General features: G+C 60.3%; 2 protein-coding genes across 3 annotated transcripts; both read left to right on the top strand.

The window, feature by feature from the left end:
* Positions 1–271: 271 nt before the first annotated feature.
* QSOX1 (quiescin sulfhydryl oxidase 1) lies at positions 272–8,030 on the top strand. The gene is made up of 12 exons (XM_015869800.2): positions 272–577; positions 1,890–1,990; positions 3,022–3,070; positions 3,193–3,295; positions 4,168–4,258; positions 4,406–4,551; positions 4,636–4,770; positions 4,934–5,063; positions 5,971–6,093; positions 6,173–6,317; positions 6,443–6,622; positions 6,937–8,030. The coding sequence occupies exons 1-12, from the start codon at positions 286–288 to the stop codon at positions 7,647–7,649; spliced, it is 2,208 nt and encodes a 735-aa protein (XP_015725286.2). The 5' UTR covers positions 272–285; the 3' UTR covers positions 7,650–8,030.
* A 1,185-nt stretch (positions 8,031–9,215) lies between these two features.
* Positions 9,216–19,488, top strand: LHX4 (LIM homeobox 4). Of its 2 annotated transcripts, none has more exons than XM_085512124.1 (6): positions 9,216–9,356; positions 13,979–14,150; positions 15,583–15,785; positions 15,868–16,022; positions 17,069–17,240; positions 17,330–19,488. In XM_085512124.1, exons 2-6 carry the CDS (start codon positions 14,086–14,088, stop codon positions 17,716–17,718), a joined length of 984 nt encoding a protein of 327 aa, XP_085368250.1. In that variant the 5' UTR covers positions 9,216–9,356; positions 13,979–14,085; the 3' UTR covers positions 17,719–19,488. The 2 variants fall into 2 exon arrangements, with proteins under 2 accessions (XP_085368250.1, XP_015725266.2); XM_015869780.3 differs by lacking the exon at positions 9,216–9,356 and adding an exon at positions 9,964–10,766.
* Positions 19,489–19,649: the final 161 nt, after the last annotated feature.

Raw genomic sequence — 19,649 nt, 5'->3', positions numbered from 1 at the left:
GCCCCCCGGTAGGTGCATGCCGGACCCACACGGGGTGCAGCTGAGGTCCCGGTGCTGACCGGCGCTGCTCAGCGCTCCCAAACGGACGGACGGACGTTTAGAGCTGAGCCGCCCCCTCCCCCCAACCAGCTCCCACGACCCCAACGGCGACCGCAGCGTGCCGGGCAGGGGGCGCTGTGACAGCGGCCGCTTCGGCTCCGCCCCCCGGTCCCGCCCGTCGGGGGCGGTACGGCCGGGCGGCCCTAAAGGCGGCGGCGGCGGCTGCGGGGGTCGGCCGGGCGGGCGATGTGGCGGCGGCGGGCGCGGAGCGGCGGCGGAGGAGGCGGAGGCGGCGGGTCGGGCCGTTGTGTCCGCTGGTGGCCGGCCGTGCTGGCGCTGCTGGTGGCGGCGCTGCCCTCGGCTCGGCCCCGCTCGCTGTACTCGCCCAGCGACCCGCTGGAGCTGCTGGACGCCGACACGGCGGAGCGGCGGCTGCTGGGCTCCCCCAGCGCGTGGGCCGTCGAGTTCTTCGCCTCCTGGTGCGGGCACTGCATCCACTTCGCCCCCACGTGGAGGGCCCTGGCCGAGGACGTCCGCGGTGAGTCCGCGACCCCCGCACCCGCGTGGGCATCCGCAGCGCCGGCCCCGCTGTGCTGGCAGCCGGACCGGCAGCCCTGGAGCGGCCCGGCAATGCCCGCGGCCGTCGGGGCATCTCGCCGCCCCCCCCGGCGTCCCCCCGTGCCCGGGCGGTGCAGTGCTGCTGTGTCCTGCGAGGTCGTGCCGACCCCCGGGCCTCGTCCTTCCCTGTCACATCCCGTGATTGCGCTAATGACAGCGCGGTCACTGCGGCTGAGTCAGGCTGATGGCTTCCCTCGGCGCCCCGACGGGAAATGGGGGACGGGGTGTCAGCGCTGGGCCCCCTCCAGCTCCGGGCAGGGGTGGCGGTGCCGGGGGTCCCTCCCGTCCCCATGCGGCACCGTGGAACCACGCGTGTTCCCCTCCGGCCTGCTGCTCCTGGCCTGCTCACGTCGGGGCTGACCCCTTTTTGGCACCCACCGCTCGGCGCACCCAGAGCTGTCAGCGTTGCCCCTTTCCCCGGCTCTCCCATTTTTGGGTCGTTCCCCCTTTCTTATCACAGCCGGGGTGGGAAGAGCCAAGCTCGGCTTCCAGCTGCCGCACGGTCACCGTCCCTCCCGGATCCCGGCGAACCGGCTGGTTGGGCAGGGCTGCTGCCTCCTCGCCCCGTGCTGCCGTCGCGTTCCCTGCGTGAAAAGTAGGGCACGGAGTGCAGGCCGGGCTGCTCGTGGGATGAAAGCACAGTGCAGCGCAGGAATGAAGGCTTTGCGTCCATGCACAGCACTCCTGTGGGCACAGCAGTGCGATGGGGACCAACCCATGTGCTGCAGGGCCTGATGCTCCCCGGCTCTGTGTTCAGGTCCTATTTCTGGCAGGGAAAGCGTGGGCAGGGCTCCAGCAGCAGGAGGAATCTGTGTCGTGCTCTGCCTTTTTTAGGGTTTATCTGTTGGTATTTTTTTGTTCTCGAGGGTTTTTTCCAAGCAGGCATCAATTGGAACAAATCTCTCCAGCCTCAGGAGGCAAGAAAAGAGGCCAAGGCGCTTAAGCTGTCCTCCCCCCCCCCACCCACCCAGTGCTGTGGAGGAGGAGGTTGGGCTGGAGGGATGCAGGGCTGGCGGTGTGGAGCACTGCAGCCTGCTGCAAGCTGTGATGAGCCTTGGCCCCGTGCCTGGCTCTGTGCGAGCTCTGCATCCACCATCACTGCTGGGAGGAATGGGGAGTGTTTGTGCATCAGTGGGGAGCAGCACAAAGGGATATCAGGCTCGGGGGTTGCTCACATAGCAGGGATGCTGTGTGGGGCTGTGGCTGTGCTGACTCTGTCCTGTGTCCTGCAGAGTGGAGGCCAGCAGTGATGCTCGCAGCGCTCGACTGTGCAGATGAGGCCAACCAGCAGGTGTGTGCTGAGTTTGGGATCACCGGCTTCCCCACGCTGAAGGTAAGGAGGATGGGGGGGGGAGCCTTAGGGCCCTGTTTTCCCCCTGCTTTTCTCCATGCCGTTGGTTGTCCCTCTCTTGCTCAATTGGGCTGACATCACTGTGGCACCAAAATATTCCTGTGGGGATTCTGCAGGCAGCCTCTCCCCTCTGGCTGGCAGGGTGCCTGGCACGCTGCTGTCCCTGCTGCTGGGCCCCTGCCTGCCCGCTCAGCTGCACAGACACACTGGCTCCCAGTGCTGCCCTCTGTGAAAGGAACCCCAGCTTCATGCTGCAGCAAAGCCAGGCCTCCCTGCCCAGCCAGTTGCTGGCCCCGCGAGCTGCCATTGCCTTGGGATGAGGAAGAGAGGACTGGGGTTTGGTTTTGAACTGTTTTTGATGCTCTAGAGGTGGGCTCCAGGCTGGCACCATCCTCTGTTGCTTAATGAAAGCAGGGCTGATTGCAGCTCGATGAGCTGGAACCAGTCAAACACCCTGTGTGCTGTGCGTACTGTGGGGCTGGCTGGGCTCCAGTGGGACTCTGCAGCAAGAATAGGGAGTTTGGGGCTGCAAAAACCCACCCAGCTGGGAGCCGGGGGCTGGCACCCAGTAAACCCAGCATGGGGTCTGGGTGTGGGGCTGCATGAGCCATGCCCAGCTGGTCTGGGGCCCTCTCTGTGCCCACGGCATTTAGGAAATGTCTCTGGGGTGTTGTGTCTGCTCTTCCCACCACCCTCGAGCAGCCATGTGCCCAGCCCTGCCCGCAAAGCAAACACCCACATGACGCCATCCGGCTTCATAGCAGCAGGGCAGGGATGTGGGGGAAAGCCTTCCTCTGTGGGAGCTGTGGGGCAGCGATGTGCAGGGCTGCAGGTGCCCACAGCTGTGCATGCCGCTCACACTGCTCAGCATCCCTCCCCTCGGGGCCAGGCGCATCCGGAGCCGGGCAGCATCCCGGTGTCATGCTGGGGCTGTATGGGGTGGGGCTGGGAGCAGCACACAGAGATACTCCATGAGGTGGGAGTGTTCTGCATTGATTTTTGTCTCCTTTCAGTTCTTCAGAGCTTTCTCCAAGAAAGCAGAGGATGGGATAAGGATTGCACGTGAGTGTTCACAGCCATAGGTTTTGTGTTGCTGTTTTTTTTACCTATGCTTTGAGGCTTTGCAGGGGGTTGGGGGGGTTGGTCATGTCTCTGATTGGAGCCCTGCTGTCCTGATCCCACAGACCCTGCTGCCACCGTTGCAGACCTGAGACGTGCCATCATCACCAACCTGGAGCAGAGCGGGGATGCCTGGCCGCCTGCATGCCCTCCATTGGAGCCAGCGAGGTATGGGCACAGGAAAAGGGGGGAAATACTGAGCCAGAAATGCTCAGGAAGCTCATTTTTAGTTATTATTATTATTATTTTCTTAATTCTTTTCAATTCAATCTGGCTGAAAGAGAGCGAGCGGTGCGTGGAGAGGGAGTGTTTGGCTTTCCCAAAGCGATGCTTGGGCCAGGGTCACACTGCAGCTCTCTGTGTCCCAGGACAGAAACAGGACACCAAACAAACTGGCTCAGATTTGTGGCTCTTGTGTTGTTTCTTTCCCCATGGGTGAGCACGCAGCTCTGTCCTGCCCTGCCTCCCCTTTGTTCTCTGCCTCCTCGCCTGACCCTGTGGGCTTTCAGAGCCTGTGAACCAAAGCAGAAAACTGGGCTGGAAACCTCAGTGGGGAGGAATCAGGGCTGGAAACAGACTGGTGGCATCACAGCCCTGATCCCTGTGGGCAAGGGATGGCTCTATTCACCTGGGGGGACAAAGCAGCCCAACACCACCACCGTGCCCCTGTCTTTAGCCCAGAGAAGAGAAGGCTCCAGGCAGACCTGAGGGGGCATTTCAGTATCTAAAGGGGGACTGTAAGAAGGAAGGGGACGTTCTTTAACAGAGCTGTAACAGGACAAGGGGAAATGGTTTCAAACCAAAAGAAGGGAGGTTTAGACTGGATATAAGGACGAAGGTTATTACAGTATGGGTGATGAGGCACCATCACAGGCTGCCCAGAGAGGTGCTGGTGCCCCATCCCTGCAGACAGCCAAGGTCAGGCTGGCTGGGCTGTGAGCACTGATGGAGCTGTGTGTGTCCCTGCTCAGTGGAGGGAGTGGGACCAGGCGGCCTTTAAGGCTCCCCTCCAACCCAAATGATGCTGTAACTCCTTGCAGTGCTGAGGAGATTCGCAGCTTCTTCCAGAGGAACACAGAGCGGTACCTGGCGCTCATCTTTGAGAAGAGCAATTCCTTTGTGGGCAGAGAGGTGGGTACAACTGTTCCCCTGCACACCAATAACCCATGGGCACCTCCAGTGGATTGGACCACCCGGTGCTGCCTTATTGCATGAGGATTTGGGAGGATGGGGATGCTGGCTCGTCTCCCAACATCCCGACGCTGGGCCCACTTGCAGGTAGCACTGGACCTGCTGCAGTACGAGAACGTGGCGGTGAGGAGGGTGCTGAGCAGTGAGGAGGAGCTGGTGGAGAAGTTTGGTGTCACCACCTTCCCCTCCGCCTACCTGCTGCTCCGCAACGGCTCCTTCTCCCGCCTGCCCGTGTGAGTCAGGGGTGCGAGTGGGGAGCCCCGGGGGGGCTTCTTGGTGTGGGGTGGGAGGGGGCTGCTCACTGCTCCTCTGTGCAGGCACGCCGAGGCACGCTCCTTCTACACCTATTACCTGCGGACACTCTCAGGTGTCACCCGCGGCTCCTACAGGCTGAATGTCACCAGCAGTGCCATCAATGAGACCCATGCACTGCAGCCGGCGCAGGCGGATCGGTCAGAGCCCTGATCTGCTCTTATGGGGTGGTATGGGGAATGGGAGGGGGTGGAACCCCAACCCTAAATCCCATATTGCTTTTGCATATGAGCCCCGCTCCTTGCAGCTGGCTCTCTAGGGGTATAAAGCAAAGTGCTGATGGGCATCTTGTCATCCCCGCAGCTCCAAGGTGTACGTGGCTGACCTGGAGTCTGCAGTGCACTACACGCTGCGGGTGGAGGCTGGTCGGCCAGCAGTGCTGGCAGGAGCCCAGCTGGCTGCCTTCAAGTGCTACGTGGCTGTGTTGGCCAAGGTGAGGAGCTGGGAGGGAAACCACCTGCATGGGGAACCAGAAATGTAGATGTGAGCGCACAGGGCTGACTGCATGTCCTCCATCAATAGGTGGCTGAAGGTGGTTTTGCTGGGAGGCTTTGGGTTGGATGGTGGCGGGTGGTTCCGGCAAGAGCTGTCCCTCCCAGCCCTTAGAAATCCCCTGGCAATGGGCAGCTCCCACTGTGCTTTTCCTCTGCTGGGGCTTCCCTGGGATGCTGAACTCCTGCTGCCTTTCCCTGCTCCTCCACTGGACGGAGCAGTGACACCAGGATTGCTGCCAGCCCAGCTGTGCTTTAACCATTGCACACCCCAGAGGCGTGAAGGAGCACAGCGTGGAAGGGAGTGTTGGCTGGAGAGCAGTGTGTTGTGGCTTGAAGGCAATGCATCGTATGGCAAAACCTCCCGTGGAAGGGAGGAATGGCACTTTGCAGCAGAAGCGTTGGATGGCAGATGAATTCCCTGCAAATCTGGGAGCTGTGGTGTAATTTGAGTGCCCAGGGAGAACAGATCAGCCTTGAAGCAGGAGCAGAGTGCTCCTTCCTTTTTCTTCTTGGCCTCTTTTCCCATTTGCTGCCGCTGTATCTCTTGTATCTGTGGCACACGTTGGTCCCTCCATCCATCCATCTGCCCACGGGTGCCACACGCTCACAGACCACCCCCCACTTCTCCCTGGTCCGAGAGCATTGCCGCTAATCGGATTTGTGCTGCCTTACCTCCGGAGCAGCTTTGTGCCCTGCTCAGACAGCTGGGCACCGGGGCTGCTGTTCAGAGCCTGCTGCAGGGGGAACTCGGTGCAGGATGCTGGGGGTCCCACGGCTGGGAGTGGGAGCTGTCCTGGAGCTGGATTCGGGTGTCCTCACCACATTGTCCCCCTGTTTTTGGCACAGTACTTCCCCGGGCGCCCCTCGGTGCAGACCTTCCTGCAGTCCCTGGACAGCTGGCTGCGGAACTGGACAGAGCCTGAGCTGCCCCGCAGCGCCTTGAAGGAGGCGGTGAAGAATAAGGAGGACGTAAGGCACCCCCCACACCCTTAATCCCACCCCCATCCCACCCAACATCTCAGTCACGCTGCATCCATCTGTCCTGCAGGCCTCCCCCACCTCCGTGCTCCCCACCAACGTCACCTGGGTGGGCTGCAGGGGCAGCGAGCCACATTTCCGTGGTTACCCCTGTGGGCTCTGGACCGTTTTCCATCTGCTGACAGTTCAGGCTGCCCAAGCCGGCCCTGATCAAGGTAGCGGGATGAGGGGTGCTTCATCCTGGGGGAAATAGGGGATGGCCTGTGGGCGATGTGGCTCTGTGGGCTCCTGACTCATCCACCCTCCTCCTCACAACCCTCTGACCCTCTTTCTCCCCTAGAGCTGCCGCTGGAGGTGCTGAACACCATGCGATGCTACGTCAAGCACTTCTTTGGCTGCCAGGAGTGTGCCCAGCACTTTGAGGCCATGGCAGCCAAGTCCATGGACCAGGTGAAGAGCCGGGATGAGGCTGTGCTCTGGCTCTGGTCCCACCACAACGAGGTCAACGCACGCCTGGCAGGTACAGGACTGTCATGGGGGGGAGAAGGGGCGGCACAGTGGTCCCTGGGGGTGCAGGGAGCAGAGCACCGGGGTGGTTTCTTAAGGGTGGGAAGCTGGGACAATCAGTGCATCCCTTGTTGTGTTTGGTCAGTCAACAGCTCCTTTAGGATGAGGGGACCCACAGCAGTGGGACATCCTGTAGCAGATGGTTGTGTGGCATCAGAGCTGTTGGGCTCCCCATAAGCATCCCACTCCTTCACAGGTCTGGGGTGCACAATGTGGGGCTGCGCTGTCCCTGCTGCATAGGGCACCTCTCACTCCTTGCCCCTCCAGGCAGTGACACAGAGGACCCCCAGTTCCCCAAGCTGCAGTGGCCTCCGCCAGACATGTGTCCACATTGCCACCGGGAGGAGCAGGGTGTGCACACGTGGGACGAGGCGGCCGTGCTGAGCTTCCTCAAGGAGCACTTCTCCCCGGGCAACCTCCTCCTGGACTACGCCATCCCCATCCCCACGTCTGGGGAGGAGGCAGCGGTGAGTGCCAGGCTGGGCACTGCAGGCCTCCGGGAAGAGAAAGAGGAAGAGGAGGGAGAGAAGGAGACAGAGAAGCCCGACAGGGAGGGCGAGACGGGGCGGCCGGGCTCCTCGGAGCTGCGCCGTCCCAGCATCGTGCGCAGGAACCCACGGCTGCAGGCGCTGGGGGAGGACATCGTGGATCTGGACTCCTTCAGTGACCAGCACTTCAAGAGCAAGGCACTGCGGGCAGCCGGCCGGCACCGGCGGCTCAGCAAGAGGGACACCATCGCCCTGCATCACAACGCCGGCTGGGAGCGGCTGCAAGTGCCCCAGAGCCGTGAGGAAGGGGAGGAGGGGGGCTTGAGGAGGAGCCCCTGGCTGCGGGTGCTGGGCTTGGGCTTCTCCCGCCTGGACGTCAGCCTCTGCATCGCGCTCTACTTCCTCTCCTCCATGTGCCTCCTGGGCATGTACACCTTCTTCCGACTCCGCACCCGCGCACGGAAGGGCCGTTCTGGTTTCCCTGTGCCATGAGAGCAAGTGGGACCCCCTGTGGGCTGCAGGACCCCCACCCACCCCCCGGGGCTGCGGGGCTCCTCCTCGCGTTGCCCAGGGCAGAGGTTTTGCTGGGTTTTTTTGGGGGGGTTTCCCTCTGTGTGCCACATCCCTGGGGCTGTGATGCTGATGTTGGTTGGGGTCCCGGTACCCCGCTGTCCTCTGCAGGGACTGGGCAGCCCGGTCCTGTGCTGGGGCAGCCTCCTGCTTCAGGAGGCTCCTGGGGCCAGGAGCATCACGCTGGTCCCCCCCCTGCTATTCCCCCTTTGCCTGTGGGGGCCCTGGGGGTGGGTTTTGTCCCCCTCCCCATCTCGTTGCTCGCTCTCTGCTTGTCTTAGTGGAATAAATTATTTTTGCCGACGGTGCTGTCGGTTCGTCCCTTATTTTGTTCTCTTGCTTCGGGATGCGTCCAGCCCCACATCCCCGGGGCTGCAGTGTCCCCAAGTGGTCGGACAACCCCTACAGCGCGGGGGAGGACGCAAGGAAAAGGAGCTGGCAATAAACCGGCCCCAGTGTTGGGGCTGCAGCTGAGCCCTGGGCAGGACGCAGGAGCGTCCCCGGGGACCGGGACCTGGGCCGGGCTCTGGCCCCGTTTCTCCCTGCCCTTTTATCCTTGTTAGGAATCATTAAGGAAAATGGTTGTTTTCCGAGGCCGCGGCCATCTGCTCCTTTGGCGCTGCCTAAATCCCCCCTGTAACAAATTCATTGGGATTACGCAGCCCTCCCCTAATCCCAGCCCTGCCCCCCGTGCGGGGATTTAAAGGGATTAGAGCCCGGCTGATAATAAACTTTATTAGGGGGGTGTGCGTGAGGGGGGTGTCAATCCGATTTGGAGCCATTTTCTTGATATCTTCACTTTGCCCAGGTGGGAGGAGAAGGGCCGGCAGCGCTGCGGGCCCATCCTCCTGCCCTTGAAATAAATCGTCTGTCGCCGCTGCCTCCTTCTCCTTGATTTCCCTGGAGGGGGAGGTGCCCATCCCCAGCATCCCTCACCCCTCCCACCCAACCCCGGGCACCTCTCCTGGAAGCAGATGCTCCTCTGCACCCCCTCCCTGACCCTAAAGCAGCGGTGGGAGATGATGCGCTGGGGGTGGGGGAGGCTGCCCAGATCGCCGCTGTGGGGGGAGATTTGCGGTGCTGGGAGCTAAAGCCGCCACGCACGCAGGGAAAAAGAGAGTCCCGTAAATAGACTTTCCGTAATCCTGTTTGGTGCCGGCCCGATGCTCGCGGAAGGAGCAGCGCTGGGGACCCCCCCACACACGCCGATGGGCACCCAAAGTGGCCGCTGCGGTGGGGCAGCGCCGCGTTGTGCCGTGCTCACAGGTGGGCTGAGATGAGGGATGGGGGGGGGGGCTGTGCTGCATATCCCCCCGGGGCCGCCCCTTCCCATCGCCGGTAATTACCCAAATGGCGCAGGCTGATGGGAGACAGTCGCTATTCCCTAATAGAATTTGCCCTCAAGTGCAATTTAATTTTCCTGGGCCAGCCGCCCCCCCCGGCTCGCTGCCGCCCGCCGCTTCCTTTCTCCCCTCTTTCCTTTCCCACCTCGACGCAGGCAAGAAGCCTCTCCGGCCATAAAATAGCGGGGCTGGGGGTTGTGGTGGGGGGGACACCCTTCATGTCTGCTAAACCCCAATCAAAATTAACAGCGCCCTGCTCGGCACAACCCGCGTTCTCCAGCTGCCGGTAAGTGTCCGCTCTGTGATTTCTCCATGCAATGGGGGTGGGATGCGGGGGGTCCGGATACCCCCTTCCCACTTGGGGGGGGGGGTGAAAGGGATGGGATTCTCCAACCTTGACGCCTTCTCAGGGCACCGGGGGGAATGAGCCCCAAAGCGATTCGAAGGGGAATAGATGGGCGAGGGGAGGGAGGGAACGGAGAGGGGCGAGGACAGAGGTGATGCGTGGAAGGTGCTGCGGGGGTCGTGGGGCACCAGTGCGATGCGGGGATGGGCGATGCGGATGGCGGCAGGGAGGGGGTCCGTACCGATATGCGGAATGAGAACGGAACCCGCACGGGAGAAGGGGACGCGTTGGGGCAGAAGGATCCATCGGAGCCCTCCGGAGCCGGGGGGGTGGGGGGGGCAGAGCGCCGTGACTCCGGCAGCGGCGTTTGGAGAACGGCCTGGGAAAGGGATGGGGGACAGGAATGGGGTAAGGGATGGGGGTAAGGGATGGGGTAAGGGATGGGTACAGGGATGTGGTAAGGGATGGGTACAGGGATGGGTACAGGGATGGGGACAGGGATGTGGTAAGGGATGGGTACAGGGATGGGTACAGGGATGGGTACAGGGATGTGGTAAGGGATGGGTACAGGGATGCCCTCCTGCCCGCAGGTCCCATTGCTCCGTGCGGCTCCTCCCGCCCCGCAGAGCAGCCCCTGGCCGGGCAGATCCGCTGCCGGGCTGTGTCAGTGCCCGGCCCCGCTCCCCGCGGGAGATCTGGGGGGTTTCGTCGTTCCCGCTCCCCGCTCACCGGCACCGACCGGCCCCAGCCGTTCGGCATCGCCCCGCTCTGCGTTGCCTCTCTGCTCTCGGCCGCTCTCGGCCCGGCTGCCCGGCGCCATGTCCCGACAGCCCCATGTCGCGATATCTCCGTCCACGCTCCGCAGGTTCCGGACTCCCGGGGCGTGGCGCGCTCAGGCCCCGCCCATTTCCTTCAAGCCACGCCCACAACCACTACGCCCCGCCCCTTTCTGCCCTCAGGCCCCGCCCCGTAAGGCGTGCGGCGTGCGGTGATTGGCGGAGAGCGGCAGGCCCCGCCCCCGGCCCCCTGCGGGCGGTGACGTCAGGCGCGCTCCCCGCAGGGCAATGAATGGGAGGCGGGCGGAGCTGCCGGCACAGCTGCGGCACCGCAACGGGCCGCAACCGGCACCGACACCCGGCACCGACACCCGGCACCGGCACCGGGACGGCTCGGCTCCAACTGGTGCTGCTCGTGTCCGGGGCCCGGCCCGCTGCCCTCTCCCTGCCCTCTTCTCTCCCCTCTTCTCTCCCCTCCGTCGCCCCCGGGCCAATAAAATGATGCAAAGCTCAGCGCTCGCTGCCGAAGGGGCTGTCAAGGGGCTGCCGGAGATCCTCGGGGTGCCGGTACAACGTAAGGACGCGTTTCTCTTCCCCGTTCCCTCCCCGTTGTCTCCCGGTCGCGTTTCCCACCCTTTCGTTTCCCCCCGTGTTCTGCTCGGTGAAGCCGGGGGGGCCCGTCGGGGCGGTCGGGGCGGCTGTGCGTGTGCACGGGGCTGCAGCGGTGCCCCCGCTGTCGCTGTATGTCGCGACACGAGGCCCCGAGCCTCCTCTGGTCTGTCGGTGCGAACATCCATCGGTACGTGCTGCAGAGCTACAGGTGGCGAGGAGCCGGGTGCCCCCCCCCGGGAGGGCCGTGAGCGTCCGGCTGTATGCGGGGACACCGTGCGGGTGTAATGGGAGGGGGGAAGGGTGCGAGCAGTGCCGGTCTCGGTTCGGTTCTATTTGTTATCGTTGTTAGCGTTTATGATTCGCATTCGTGTTTATTATCGCCGTTATCATCGATTATTGCTTTCACGGTTCCCCCTCCCCCCACACCCCGTTCGTAAACGGTTCCGGAGAAGCGGAGCGTCCCGCTGTATCGGGGGGGTCCGGTACTGGGAGGGGGCAGTGCCCCATCCGCACCCCCAGCCCGATGTGGGGCTGTCTCTCTGCTTCTGCCCGCAGCAGGGAGCAGCGAGCGAGATGTTCTTCTTCTCGTGTATTTCAGCGCAACAAATCGGTGGCGAAATAGCGGTGTTTGTGCTGCCGAAGTTCCCGTGGTGCTGCTGGATGGGGGGTGGAGGGGCTGCACGGGGCCGCCTCTCAGTGCGGGCTGCGGGGCTCCGTGGGGACTGGGGGGGGTCCGCGGAGGCACCGTGTCGGAACCCCCCCATGCTATAGGGAAACCGTGAGGTGAGAAATAGGGGCATCAGTGCGGGGCCTCTGGCCGGGATCCGGAGACAGGGAGAGGGGCTGCTATCCCCTCCTCCCCCCCACCTCCCCCCAGGTCTGCTCTATCATTATAATAATATTTTATTCTTTTTATTTGGTTTTATTTTACACCCCCCCCCCCCCCCCCATCCCCATCACGGCTCACAGCGATGAGCTCCCTTTGCCGTTCTCGTTTCCCATCGCTGTGAGATCGCATTTCTCGGCCCCCGCACCCGCACAGCTCCTTTCTGCCTTAACCCCGACATTCTGCATCGACTTCAGCTCAGCGCTGGGGAGCCGAGAGCTGCGGGGTGGGCCTATAAACCCCCCCACGGCCAGCGCTAATTGACACCCTCATTAACAGCGCTATTTCTTTAGGGGCAGGTGGGCAAACGTGCGGCAAAGCTTTTGCCGTACCCAAAGTAATGCCTAAAGCACCTTCCCGAAATAATAATTAATAATAATAACAATAATAAACGAATGCATCGATAGGGCGATCATGAGAAATAATAATAAGAAGAAGAAATAAGAGAGAAATCGATCTCTGTAGATGGAATAAAACCAACGGGCTGCGCTGCCAACTCGCAGTGCAGTGGGGGGGAGTGGGGCCGGATTGGCCCCTGTGTGTTTATATATATGTATGTATTTATATGTATATGTGTGTGAATACATATGTGTGTGTATATATGTGTGTGTATGCATGCATATATCCACATGCATACACACATGTGTATATACATGTGCATCTATACGTGTGTTGATCTGTGTACACACAGATGCGTGTGTATATTTATCAGATCAAATGAAATGATCCGAACTGCTGGAAAACAAACCTAAACACGCCTTTATTTCAATAGCTGTTTGTCCACTTTCCGATCTCTCTCCGGAGCTGTTTGGGGCAGATATGGCGATACACACCGCGGCTGGTTCCGTTCCCGACGCTCGGAGGTGCCGCTGCCTCCAGCGCTGCGCATCCCCGCATGGCTGCGCCGGACGCGCTCCGTTCCCCCCCCCCACCTCTTTCATCCGTCCGTGGGGATAACGCAGGGGGTTCTGTCTCCCCTCGTTGCCGTGGGGGGGTCCCGTGGGATCGGCGGCGTCTCCGTTCGGTGCCGTTTGTTGATGCCCCCCCCGGGGCTGGGGGTCACCCCGCTGCCCCACCGCCGGGCCCCGCCGCCTGCACCGCCCCGCTGCGATCGGCTGCTGCGCCCTTTGCCTTCCCCCCTTTTTCTTTCCCCTTTTTCTTTTCCTTTCCTCTCCTGCCATTGTCGTTCTTTTTTCCCTTATCGTTGCGTTTCTTTTGCCCTTTTCCTCCCCCCCCCTCCTTTTTTTTTTCCTCCACTTTTCCTCCCATCCCTTCTTTTCATTTCCTATTTTCCTTCTCTTTTGCTTTCTTTCCCCCTTTTATTTCTCTTTCCTTTCCCCTTCTTCTCCCATGTTAATTTCCTACCTTTCCTTTAATTTCTTCCCCTCTGTCCATCCATTTCCCGTTTCCTCTTCCGTTTTTCTTTTCCTTCTTTCATTTTTTTTGCCTTTTCCCCTTTATTTTTTTTTTACATTTCTTTTCTTTCTTTACCCTTTTATTTCCCCCTTCTCTCTGCTTCCATTTCCTTCCCCCGTTTCTTATTTCCTTCCCTTTATTTCGTTTATTTCCTTTTCCTCCCTTCTTCCCTTTCCCTTTTTATTTTCCTTTCTGCCTTTCTCCTTCTTTTCTTTTCTCTTATTCTCTTTCTCCTCTTTTCTTCCTTCCTTTTTCTCCCTCCTCTTTTCCTTTTTTTCCCTCTCTTTTCTTTCACATTTTCCGTTTTCATTTCCTCTCATCATTTCCTTTCTTTCCCCCCTTCTTTTCCTTTTCTCTTTTCCTCCCCTTTCTTTTCTTTTTCTCTGTTCCTTTCTTTTTTTCCATTCCATTTTCTTTTCCTCTCCTTCCCTCCCCTCCTTCCTCATTTCCTTTCCTTTCCCCTTTTCTTTTCTTTTGCTCTTTTCCATTTTATTTTCTTTCCCTCTTCTCTTTTCCTTTCTTCTCCCCTTCTCTTTCTCCCTTCGTTTTTCCTCCCTTCTTCCCTTTCCTTTTACCCTTCCACCTCTCCCCCCCTTTCCATTTTCCATTCCCGTTTTCCTTTCCATTTTCCTTATTTCCTTCTCATTAACCTTCCCCCTTCCCCTACTCTTTTCCTCCCCTTTTCCTTTCTCCAACCTCTTTTCCCTCCATCACCCTTCTCCCCCTCATTCTGCCCTTCTATCCCCTCCCCGTTTTCCTCTCTCCCCCTTTCCTTCCCCCCCACTCCCCATTTCTCCATCGGGGAACGCAGGATCGCGATGCGACTCGCGGTGCCGCCGTTGCTGAGGCCGTTCTCCCCTCCATCCCCGCAGAGATCCCCCAGTGCGCAGGGTGCAGCCAACACATCCTGGACAAGTTCATCCTGAAGGTGCTGGACCGCCACTGGCACAGCTCGTGCCTCAAGTGCGCCGATTGCCAGATGCAGTTGGCCGAGCGCTGCTTCGCCCGAGCCGGCAGCGTCTATTGCAAGGAGGATTTCTTCAAGTGAGTACCGGGGGACGCTGCCCCGTCTCTCCTCCCCGTCCCTCCTACCGCGAGTTGCGATGGAGCCGTGAAATCCCCGATGCTGCTGCTCTCTCTGCCCGGCTCCATGCGAGGGGGCACCGCTCCGCTCCTCATTTCTTTCCTCTTTTATATTTAACCTTCCCCCCCTCACCACCACCTCCCCGTATTTATTTTTTTTTGTTTTCATTTCTTTCCCCGCTTCCTTTTTACCCCTTTTTCCCCATCCTTTTTATATTCACTCTGCGCTATGAGATGAACCTCCCTTCCTTTCACCGCTGCTTTCCCTCCTTGCGCTCATCCATCTCCCTGGTTGCCGCATGGAAGAACCAACAAACAGCCCATTTCCCACCCCCCACCTCTGCTCTCCCCCCATCCCCAAAATGAGCTTCCAAGCACACACGCTCTAGCCCCGTTTTCTGGCAGAATTTGGGGGTTTTCCTATGGGCTGATGCCTCATCTCCCATCCTTCATCCCCACCAACCCGCAGGATGTAGCCATAATCCTGTGTGGACCTTCCCAGCTCAGCAGAATGAAGGGGCTTAGCATGTTTTTCTGTGCCCCCCCCCCCTCGTCCCCCAAGAGCCCAATCCCATTGCCAGCCCAGGGGCACAGCAGCGTCAGCACCACGTCCCCACGTCCCACTGTCACAGCCACTGAAAATCATGGTGTGAAATGAAGCTGATGATCTCCAAGTCACTTACGGAGCTGGCCCAAAGGTGTGGGGATCGATGATATTGGCACTGGGAGCTCAGTGGTGGGCTCATGTCAGGGCCCATGTAGATCATCCTGAGCTAATCAATAGCTTAGTGCCGTCACCAATGGTTCAGCCATTGGTGGGGCCCAGGGTCTGCTCACCTGAAGTTCCTCTTCAATATCTTTGCATGTAGAATCATTAAGTGTGGGAAAACATCCAGATCCTGAAGTCCAGCCCCAACCCACCCCACTATCGACCTCACCCCTCAGTGCTGCATCTCCACAACCCCATAGCACCTTTGGGGATGGTGACCCCAATGCTCTCTGGGCAGCCCTTTCCTTGCACGCTCCTCCATACCTGCTCTGCACACCTTTGCAGCACGCCCCTGGCAGCCCACCCTGCTGGCACAGCACAGCACCGCCACGCTGTCATTACGGCGTAAGAGCCCCATCATTCTGCATTAATCTGGGATTCATCATGAGAGCGGGGCGGTGTAATTAATTTATTTGGTATTAATGTGGATGAAATATGTACTGTCCTTGCGGGGGAAATCAGGCAGCCTATAAGCATTAGTTAAAAGAACCATTAAACTCAACCCTTCCCCAGCTCCATTAGGGGCAGCCGCTGACGAAGATGAAGCCGCGCCGCGTGAGGTGTCAGCTGTAATTAGGCTGATGGCTGGGTTAACTCTGCCCCGCTGGCCGCTTGTCCTTGCAGGCGCTTCGGGACCAAATGCACGGCGTGCCAGCAGGGCATCCCCCCCACGCAGGTGGTGCGCAAAGCCCAGGACTTCGTCTACCACCTGCACTGCTTCGCCTGCATCATCTGCAGCCGGCAGCTGGCCACCGGCGATGAGTTCTACCTGATGGAGGACGGGAGGCTGGTGTGCAAGGAGGACTATGAGACTGCCAAGCAGAACGGTAGGACCCCGAGCTCGTGTTTTGTGGCCTCCGAGATTGTGTTTTACTGCCAGCGCTGCTCACGCCACCCGTTTGCTCCCAGATGACTCCGAGGCTGGAGCTAAGCGGCCCCGCACCACCATCACGGCCAAGCAGCTGGAGACACTGAAGAATGCCTACAAGAACTCCCCCAAACCTGCCCGGCACGTGCGGGAGCAGCTCTCCTCTGAGACGGGGCTGGACATGAGGGTGGTGCAGGTGAGACCAAGGACAGGCCTCTGCACACAGCCCAGCACCAAAGGGCTTGGGTCGGGTTCCAGGTGCTGGGGTGCTGCGGTGATGTGATGCTGGATTGAAGGGGTGCAGGGATGCTTGGTTGTAGGGTGCGTGGAAGCTGGGACGTGGGGTGCTCTGGTTCCTGCTGTGTGCAGATGCAAGGTTGCAGCAATGCTGTAGTGCTGAGATGCAGAGGCATCAGACCACATGGATGCCAGAACTCTGGGACTGCTGGCATGCGTGTTCCCATGGCTGGTAGGCTGCATCAGTGCTGTGATGCCATGGCAATGAGGTGCAGGTGTGCAGGATTACATGGATGCTGGGTGCCAGTGGTGCTGGGTTACATGGCTGCTGGACTGCTGGTGCACTGGGTTGCAGGGTCACTTGTTTGCACAGTACCTGCGTGTTGGGGAGCTGGCATGATGGGGCAGAGAACTGCGGGGATCCTGGTGTGAGGGGATGAAGGGTTGAAGCGCAGATGTATTGATTTGCAGGACAGTTGCTTTGTACGGGAAGTGGGCTGCGTGACTGCTATGATGCCATGATAGTGCAGTGCAGAGGTGCCAGGCTGCGTAGGCGCTGTCATACTGGGGTATGCTGGGTTGCCAGGGGTGCTGGGGTGCATGGATGACGACCTGCTGGAGCACTGAATTGCAGGGACACTCAGATGTGCAGCATTTGGGAGCTGGGGTGATCAGGTGCTGGCATGATGTGGAGTTGTTGCAAGGATTCTGATGTGCAGGGATGCTGGTTTGCATTGGTGCTGGGTTATATGGGGGCTGAGGCACTGGCATGTCATGGTAATGGGCTGCAGGATTGCACAGGTGCTGGTATACTTGGTTAGACTGCTTGGTCACACAGCTGCCTGGGAGTTGGAGTGTCGGGTTGTGGGGGTCCCATTGCATGGGGACACGGGGATGGAGCAGTAATTGATGTCAGCTGCTGTGGCTGGGAGGTGCCGGCACACAGGGCGCTGGGATGCCAGGCTGCAAAGCCACCACAGACATCCCCATTGCCCCCATTGCCAGGTGTGGTTCCAGAACCGTCGGGCCAAGGAGAAGCGGCTGAAGAAGGACGCGGGGCGGCACCGCTGGGGCCAGTTCTACAAGAGCGTCAAGCGGAGCCGCGGGGCCGGCAAACTGGAGAAGGAGAGCTCGGCTGAGGACTGCGGGGTCAGCGACAGCGAGCTCAGCTTCCGCGGTGAGTGGGGCAGGGGGTGCGGGGCGGCGGTGTGCGGGGGTCCCCGTGCACGGCTGACGGCCCGTGCGCTCCGCTCCTTGTCCCTGCAGACGAGCAGATCCTCTCGGAGCTCGGCCACACCAACAGGGTTTACGGCAGCGTTGGCGACGTGGCAGGAGGACAGTTGCTGAACGGCGGCTTCGCCATGGACGGGACGGGACAGCCGTACCAGGACTTGCGGGACGGCAGCCCCTACGGGCTCCCCCAGTCGCCGTCGTCCATCTCGTCGCTGCCGTCCCACCCGCCCTTGCTCAACGGGTTGGACTACGCCATGGACGGCAGCATGGGGCTGGGGGCGCAGGGGGTGAGTCAGACGCTGCGCGCCATGGCCGGGGGGGGCCCCACCTCCGACATCTCCACGGGGAGCAGCGTCGGGTACCCAGACTTTCCCACCAGCCCGGCCTCCTGGCTGGACGACATGGATCACCCCCCTTTCTAAGCGCCGCTCGCCCCCCGCCCCGGCCCCCTGCGTGCTCCCCCAGCCCGCGAGAGCAGCGCCGGAGATGAGAGACGGTGCCAGGATTTCCTATGGGAAGAGGAACCGGAGGGATCCGCGGGGGCTCGGCGCCCGTCCTCGGGGCATCGGCGACGTCTGGGGCTCGGGGACGGGGCGGGTGCCTTTGGGTGTAAGCACAAGGGAGGTGCGGGCGCACAGCACGGCGAGGACGTCGGAGTCACCCCGCCTCGTCCCTCCTGGTCGGCGGAGAGCCACGCGTGCAGGAGGGGAGGACAATCAGGGACGGCAAAGCCCTTATGGCAGAAAGGTTCGTTTCAGAGCGTTTCTCCCGGCCCAGGGGCCGTGTTGGCTGCAGCGCTGGGCGGTGGGAGCGGGGCTGTCGCGCTGCGGCTGCAGGGCCGTGATTTATCCCCGGGCGTGCAGGAGTGCTTACGGTGCAGCGCTGCACCTCGCTGGCTGGAGGGGAGGGATTGCAGCAGGAAGAAAAGCCTCCGGGCTGAGAGGCCGAGGACGCGGCCAAGCTGGGGCTGGGATACGGAGAAAGATGATGGGGAGAGCGGGGTGAGCCTCTGCTGCGGGATATTGCAATAACATTCCCCAAAAGCTCGGGGTTGTGCGTGGTCGGTGGCGTTTGGTGACAGCAGGCTGTGCTGGCTGCTGCCCGAGGCCGAAAGCAAAGGGAATTACAAGTAAACTTGAAATCAAGCATGCGGGCAGAATGTCCCCCAGCTGGGTGTGTTGGTGCTGCAGGGCTGCCCAGCTGTACCCGTGTGCCCTCAGCCGCGCTCCCCCCGGTGCTGCTCTGTGCCAAGCCCCAGCCCCCGGGTGGCACAGGGAAGGGACACGAGGGGGGGGCTGTCCCTGCAGCAGTCCCTGCTTGCTCACCATTCCCATCCGATGCAGCCAAACGTCCTCCCCTCCCCTTGTAAATGTTGTACAGTTCCAGAAAGTGAGAGTCTTGTTTGCTGGGAAGATGGGAGGGGGGGAGGGGTGAGGGTGGGAAAAGAAAACAATAAAACAATTTAAAGAATAAAATCTTATTTATTGCCACGTCTTTGGGGAGACACGTCCCCACACCCTGTCCGTGGGATGCTGCTTTGTACCTTGCCTCCTGTGCCGTGGCATGAGCTGTGTACGGTCCCTGGGCACACAATGTCAATAAATTCGGGACTCACCTGCAGCTGCTGTCTCTGGGCTCTTCTTCCCTCTGGGGGAGCAGCGGCATCGCCTGCTCTGACCCCACTTGGGGCTGTTTGCAGCCCCCTGGGTATTTTAGGTGAGGTGAAGCCTGCAGTCCCTCAGGTCAGGATGGAGATGGAGTGGTTGTGGCTTGTCCCACTGGGCTGTGGATGAGCTGACAGCAGCCCCAGCACCCTGACATGGAGCTGGTACATCTCCATGCTTTGCAGTGAGCACTTCCATCTCTGCCACTGCCCCCCTGTCACCCCAAGGGGCTGTCCCAAGGTTTGGGGACCTCAGCTCTGTGCAGGCTCAGGTGCTGGGGGCTGAGCCCGGCCGTGAGCACCGGTGTGTTGGCTTTTATATATTTTAATCATTTTAACATTTAATGCTTCTCAATTAAAGTGATTTCCTGGAGTAGATGCCAAGCTTAGCCCGAATGCACATTAACCACTTTCTGTATCGGTAGTTAAAGGCACCGGGGGATTTAAGCAGCAATCCGCAGGGCTGTTGGGGAAAGGTTTGGCTGAATAAAGCAGATTATAAACAATAATAAATGTCTTGCTCATTTTTACCCCCCTCCTGCTTTTTTTTTTTTGGTTTGGAAAGGCTCCAAACTCACAAACAGACCTAAAGTGCTATAAACATCTCCAGGGCTGCGTGCTGAGCCCCCCAACATGTGCTTCCTAATAGCAGGGGCCTCAATGCTTCTGTCCCAGCTTTAAGAGGGTGTT

The sequence above is a fragment of the Coturnix japonica genome, chromosome 11 (genome assembly GCF_054131305.1).
Source record: "Coturnix japonica strain WE chromosome 11, WE-NBRP24, whole genome shotgun sequence".
Classification (NCBI taxonomy): domain Eukaryota; kingdom Metazoa; phylum Chordata; class Aves; order Galliformes; family Phasianidae; genus Coturnix; species Coturnix japonica.
This window is presented reverse-complemented; position numbering and strand designations above follow the sequence as displayed.

What these genes read in the sequence shown, in the direction of transcription:
- QSOX1 (XM_015869800.2), top strand. Translation starts at nt 286, where the DNA reads ATGTGGCGGCGGCGGGCGCGGAGCGGCGGCGGAGGAGGCGGAGGCGGC. An exon ending in CCTCCATTGGAGCCAGCGAG is followed by an intron (nt 3,296 to 4,167) that starts GTATGGGCACAG and finishes AACTCCTTGCAG; the next exon opens with TGCTGAGGAGATTCGCAGCT. An exon ending in ACGTGGCTGTGTTGGCCAAG is followed by an intron (nt 5,064 to 5,970) that starts GTGAGGAGCTGG and finishes TTTTTGGCACAG; the next exon opens with TACTTCCCCGGGCGCCCCTC.
- LHX4 (XM_015869780.3), top strand. Translation starts at nt 10,481, where the DNA reads ATGAATGGGAGGCGGGCGGAGCTGCCGGCACAGCTGCGGCACCGCAAC. An exon ending in TGAGACTGCCAAGCAGAACG is followed by an intron (nt 15,786 to 15,867) that starts GTAGGACCCCGA and finishes GTTTGCTCCCAG; the next exon opens with ATGACTCCGAGGCTGGAGCT. An exon ending in CAGCGAGCTCAGCTTCCGCG is followed by an intron (nt 17,241 to 17,329) that starts GTGAGTGGGGCA and finishes TTGTCCCTGCAG; the next exon opens with ACGAGCAGATCCTCTCGGAG.